Here is a 6,194-nt window from a genome sequence, read left to right on the forward strand (position 1 = left end):
TATTCAGTATTGCCTTAGCAGGATGGGCAATGTGACTTCCTGCGAGAAAATACATTCCCTGCAAATTTTTGGCAAGGCAGAAGCCCTTCAACAGCGAAGAGGTGGGGCAATAGCCCGGCCGCACCAGCTGTGCCAGCTTCGCCATCCTCGGCAATGCTGGGATTCCCCCCACGGTGCTTAATCACGCGCGTTCCTCTCCGCACCTCTGCAGGGGCCAGGCTTGGTCACCCAGCCCTGGACTGAATCCCATGAGATCCAAAGGAAGGACTTTATTGCTTCTGCTTCTAAAAAAGGGTACAGAACATATATCTCGCGCACACACACTCATATATACTGGATACACGAATCAGAGCTTGTAAGACGCTGCGCTCTGTATTTTAAGCCTAAAGGAACCAGGAAACCCAGGTTTCCTCCTCCTGAGCCGGGGTCCAGCTTCTGCCCTCCCAAACTGCCCGTCGCACAGCGTAAGGCAAGGAGGAGCAGCCCTGGGGTTCAGCTGCCCTCCATGAGGGGTGCCCACACGCTGCCTGCTGGCAGTCCTGGGAAGAGGAGGGAGCAGCAAGGGGAGCTCAAGGATGGATCTGAGCTGGAGGACCAGCTCCTCCTGACGAGCGCCAGCGTGACCATGGCAGCTGGGAGAGGGTGGGAGCCAGCTGTGGAGCCAAAACCAGCGTCCTTACAAACGCCCGCGGTGGGACTCGAAGTGATCAGATCTGCGCTGGTACACATGCATCTCCCCAGCATCGCTCCAGGCCCAAGGACTTCAGCCGTAGCCGGACAAGGGCCCACTCCATTTGCTGTAGTGCCTGGAGAGCGACCCAGCTCCCACGGACAAGCCCCCGGACACCCAGGACCAGCAAGAAAATAGACGAGGCACAGTGTTTTCCCATGTTCCCAGAAAGGTCTCGACTCCGCGACGCTCCAGTAGCGAAGACGGGACACGACATACATTCAAATGGCTACAAAACTTTACTACAAAAATAACATTTCTAGTGTTTCATATAAAAACAATGCCATGGTATACCGCGAGGTACACCGCAGTACAACCGCGAGGCCGCGAACCCGAGCCAGCCGCGAGCGGGGCGGATGGGGAGGCAGCGCTGATTTACCCCCGGGGTAAATCAACCCCAGTGTTGCACAGCTGGGCTGCACGGGAGTGCTGCCGCCAAGGAAGGGTTTTCACTCCAAATTCCTAATTTACAATTAATCTGATTGCATTCCGTACTTGCAAAGCCCGAGATGAACGCCCGGCTCCCCTCTCTCAAGTCAACAAAAGGCAGAAATAAGGGATTGAATGACGGCAGGAAACAAACACCGTTGCAGTCTATCCTCTCCACCTCCAGGGCCGGACGGATGCCCGGAAGGTGCGAGCTGGTGGATCTAAAAAGGCCACCTTCCTCTAGCTCTGCTTTGCAGCTGGCCCATCATTTTTGCTTTGATTATCTTGCTTATTAGGTGTTTTTGTGTTCTTTTTTCTACATGCGTATTTATACTTTGGGATCTGATCCACCGAGGTTGGTTAGAGGAGGATCTGACCCTTGATACGTATCTCTACCTATGAAGCATCATATCATGAAGACCTTTGCACGCTCCAGCAAAATTCGTACTGGAGTCAGTGTTTAATAAGGGCTTTCAGGAACTGACCACAGATAAAAGATAAGGCTTACATACAGCAACGTCTAGATGTGTAAAAATCAACCACCAATTTAGGTTAAAAAAAAAAGCCGGGTGCTGTTATGGTGCTTTAAGAGCCTGGCGATCAGTGCTATCCGAAAAAGAAAAACTAAAGTGTGGCTGAAGTGTAGGACCATGATCTGGCATTTTGTGCTTTTTTGTCGATCAGCAAACGTGCTTGTTTCTAGAGAGAAGACCAGAAGGATGTCACGTCTGCTGTGGTGGAGCAAGTCCTCTATGACTAAATCCAGAGTTGCCTTTAGCTCCTCCAAGAGAGTATTTCCTGGGATTTGTGCTTGCAGAGAACAGCAAAACCCCTCCAATGATATCACAGGAATAGCAACATTATTGGGTGACTTCTTGTTTTCTCCCATTTGCAAATGCCCGTCCACGTTATCCTGCCCCGGTGTTGGACGCAGCTGGACACAGGGTGCATCAGCTGGCAGAAGGGTTGATTTGCCAAGAACCAGGTCTCAGACTCAATCTGCAAGAAGAAACGCCCACAGCTGTTGGAGAGAAAGGTGGCCGGATTTCGAGGAGGAGGTAGGTTGTGGGTTGCCAGCTCCTCTGAACGTGAAATCTGTAGTATTGACCTTCAGTCCCCTAATCAGACTTTTTCAGCAGTTTTCATCACCTCTGTCTGAAAAGCTACTGAAAAGACTCTTGTCTCCAGCAAGAGTAAATGGGATGTTTGATCAGCCCAAGGAGAGTCAGCGCCCAGCTGAGCACCAGCACTGGTCTTGGTCTGACAGAGCAGCAACCTGAAGTGCGAAGAAAGAAGCAGCAGAGAGTTCGCTAAGTGCAAATCCTGTGGGTTTGGTGTTGAGATTGCTCGCGGTGGCTGAGCCCGAGTCCGGCAGCAGGGGTGAGTGGGTGGCTTTTCAGGTGGGCCATGATGAAACGCAGAAAAATTCCCAACAGCCATTTGGAAATTCACTTCTGCCCACCACCTGGTGAAGAGCCACCAAGCAGCTCTAGACCAGCAACAGCCTTTGTACGTAACAGTGCCAGAAGAAAAAAAAGCATCTCATTTATTTCCAAATGCCATCATTGGTCAATGACAAATCAGGTACATTTTTGGACATTCTGCTCTGCAAAAAAAAAGTCCGTTTTCTCTGGTTTATTTATGCCCTGCCTTGCTTCCTACTGGTCACCTGTTCAGCATAAACTTAGCTTTCCTGCAGCAACACGCATGTAGTTTGGGCCAAAAATGTCCACGCCATAAAGCATTCAGATTACTTCCATTGGAAAGACATTGTTTTGATGTCCCTCCTTCTGGTAGAGCAAGCCCTGTACCATTTCTCTTGACATTTCTTCTGTTTTGACTCCAAATTTTAGATATAGCCATACAACAGCAACACTGCAAGCCATAAGACCACCTACCACAGAAACTGGGATGACAAAGTGCATTTGAGATCTTGACAAGAAACTGGGAAGAAGCAGATCGTTTGGTCTTTCTGTAGTCACCTGCACTCTGGCTTGGCCTGAGAATGCTTGACTAGTGAAAGCTAACGCATCTGAAGGCTCTTGCTTTCCTCCAGGCGATGAATAATCAAATGTTCTAGTACCAAAAGTATCTGCAGAGGAACTGAGAACCTTGTTGGTACGGACAGAGGGACCTTTGCCTATGGAAGTTGTGGAGTTCAGAGTAGAAACTGAAGTAGTCTCTGGTGGAACTGGCATGGCTGGAACTGTGGCGATCTCCATGCTGTCCAGGATGGAGGGGAGATCTGAACTAAAACTGCTAGACGCAGTGCCTGATGCGTTGGCTCTTGCACTTGTAGGGTCCAGGGATTCATTTGTAGAAAGTGCAGGATGGTCTGATGCTTTAGTAACGGCCACGGGGTCTGAATTTGAGCTGGGAGAAGTCGTGTCTTGAAGATCAGCCACAGAATTTGCACCGTGTCCTATAGGTTCTTCTGTCGATCCTACGGCGTTGTCAAAGCCATGCACAAGAGCCGGCGGATGCGGGGTGGGCTGGCTGGAGACCATGCCTGCTGCAAAAGTTGTTGAAGGTACAGGAGATTTTAAGGAATCTCTGTTTCCCTCTGGAGTGACTTCAGAGCGGGCAGCAACTTCCCGTATCACGGGGGACGATCCTGCAAGGAGCTGGGTGGTGTCCTGCGTGGCTGGTGGGGACTTGCTGGACGCCTCTGTCCCGGCAGCAGGAACATGTATTCTCTCCAAAACCGTTGTGCCAGTCCCTTGGAAGAAACCAGGTGGAACAGTGGCTTGAGATGGAGCTGTTGCTGTACGACCAACATGTTTCTGAAAAACACCGGGCTCTATTGGTGCCGCTGCTGAGGTGGCATCACGTGGAAGTGGGGAGGCTGTGGCCTTTTTCTGATCTAGTTTCTCCACGATCTTCTTCACCCACTCTGCCTCTGGATCTGCACACATCTCCACGGACTTCAGAGTAATGAATCTGAAAATAGAAAGGGTTCACTTACCAGATAAAGAAAACACGGTTTTAGATGAACAGCGTGATAGGGAAGGCATGCAGGCGGCAACACGGACTCTCTCAAGCCCATAGGAAACACCACCGGGTTGGATGGCTTATTTATTTCAGGAAGGGCCTCTGACTGAATGAGGAGCAGCTGAATGTGACTCATGGATGAAGGGTTTCCCCCTAAGAAGTTTTTCTCTCTCAAAAGCATTGTCATAGAATCACAGAATCATTAAGGTTGGAAAAGACCTTTAAGATCATCAAGTCCAACCACCAACCCAACACCACCGTGCCCACTAAACCATGCCCTGAAGTGCCACGCCTACACGTTTTTGGAACACCTCGAGTGATGGTGACTCCACCACCTCCCTGAACGTTTGGACGCAGTGTTTGCCTCCAGTGCTCAGAGCAGGAAGCTCTGCAGTGCTCCCAGCAGCCCTGGGGCAAGCATACGTCAAGACAAAACCCTTTGATTTACTGAAATGAGACTTTCCAAGATCAAGCCAGCAGGTTCACTTTGGAGCAACCTCCTGGGCTGCAGTGAAGTGGTCTCAATGGTGCCTTATCTTCACGATAAGTTGAAAACAACAGTTACCCTGGGGAAAAAAAATGTAGCTTTTCGCATCTCCAGACAAGCTCACAAGTCTGAATGCGTCCCAGAAAAAATACCCACTTTCACAGAAATACGTGGGCTCTCACCCCGCGTGCTTCCTCTGCCCCGCCTGCCAACAAGCACATTGTCCATCAGTCCCTTTCCCCGTCCATTTATCCCTGTCTCGCTCTGTGCATGCGCCCCTGACCTCACTTGGAGGCTGTTGGTCTTTAAATAGGGAAAAATCAATACCAGCGTTCTCCCTGTTTCCAGACTGCTCCCGGCTCCACCGCGAGGGCGTTTGCTGCCAGGCTAATGCTTTTAATCAGTGTTGGAGGGCGTACGGCAAAAAGGGAGGCGGGCGGTGGGGCAGTGCTTACATGACGGCTTGTTTGGTGCAGCGGGGTTCGGTCCTGCGGTAGCTCCTTATCCGCTTTGCCGCTATCTCAGATGTGAAATGGCCGCACTCTGTTGAACACTTCAGAGGTGCTTTGGGTTGCCCTGAAATAAAGTTGTCAACATATTAAACGTTGGCTTTTTATTAGGTACAGTAAAAACCAGAGCTTTCTTTTTCCCTTCCTCTGGGGAGAAGGAGTCTGAAGCTTGCCGTGGAAATTTCCAATCCCTGCTAAAGCGAGATGCCTCTATGATAAAGACAAATCCTGTCAGGGCCACGATGGTTTGTATCACCCAAACAGATGATGTGACACCCATAAAACTGAAAAAAACCCCACTGTGAAAATTGCAGAGCTCTTGGGACACTGTTGTAGCTTGCCTTGGAGGATGTGCAAGCACCGGCTGGAGGTCCTTTGTGCAAGCACCTGGACCTGCCAAAAAAAAACCCTTCCCCTTCGGACTGCGCTCAGCACGGTGCCCGGTTCTTCATCCCCAAGGGACCTGCTGCAGCCGTCGCCAACGGGCTCGTGGTGCAGATCAGAGGGCAGGATGCTTGTCCTCTCCTGATCTGGATCAGTCCTACCTCCTCCTCCTGCGGGACCTCCCCTTCAGGCGAGCATCCCGCCTCTCTCTTTGCTGGTGTGCGGGTTCTCAACACCCCTCGGACTCAAAGAAAGAAGCTTTTGGTGGATGATACGTTGCTCCCGTAGATATCTCAGCAGCCCAGCCTCACAGCACACTTTCTCGCCAAACACCTCTTTTCCATCCCCACCAGAAAATACCGCTTTCGTTCTGCACAGTGTAAAAATAAAACCCCACTTGACCCCTTCAAGTCGCATCACTGGGGAGCACCCATTCCTCCACCCACCCCCGCCTCCAACAACAGGCCTTCGCCAAGCGAGGGGAGGTTGCACAACGCAGCCTGGCAATTTGTTTCTGACACCCGGGGGGGCAAGACTTCGAAAAACAAGCCCTGATTTACCCGCGGCCCGCTGTGAAGAAGGGAGCCGGAGTCTGGTTTAGATCGCGCGGTCTCTACAAAATGGCGTCTCAGATTCCCAGGTGAATTTGGTGAATTCGATGCGG

The 6,194-nt window shown here is 51.0% G+C and overlaps 1 protein-coding gene across 1 annotated transcript; it reads right to left on the reverse strand.

The window, feature by feature from the left end:
- Positions 1-2,904: 2,904 nt before the first annotated feature.
- Positions 2,905-5,213, reverse strand: LOC104617543 (flocculation protein FLO11-like; the record flags this gene model as incomplete). Its single annotated transcript, XM_010282893.1, has 2 exons — positions 2,905-4,099; positions 5,093-5,213. Coding segments are annotated over 2 exons (1,316 nt in total), but the record flags the coding sequence as incomplete, so codon positions are not given.
- Positions 5,214-6,194: the final 981 nt, after the last annotated feature.

The sequence above is a fragment of the Phaethon lepturus genome, unplaced genomic scaffold (genome assembly GCF_000687285.1).
Source record: "Phaethon lepturus isolate BGI_N335 unplaced genomic scaffold, ASM68728v1 scaffold22862, whole genome shotgun sequence".
NCBI lineage: Eukaryota > Metazoa > Chordata > Aves > Phaethontiformes > Phaethontidae > Phaethon > Phaethon lepturus.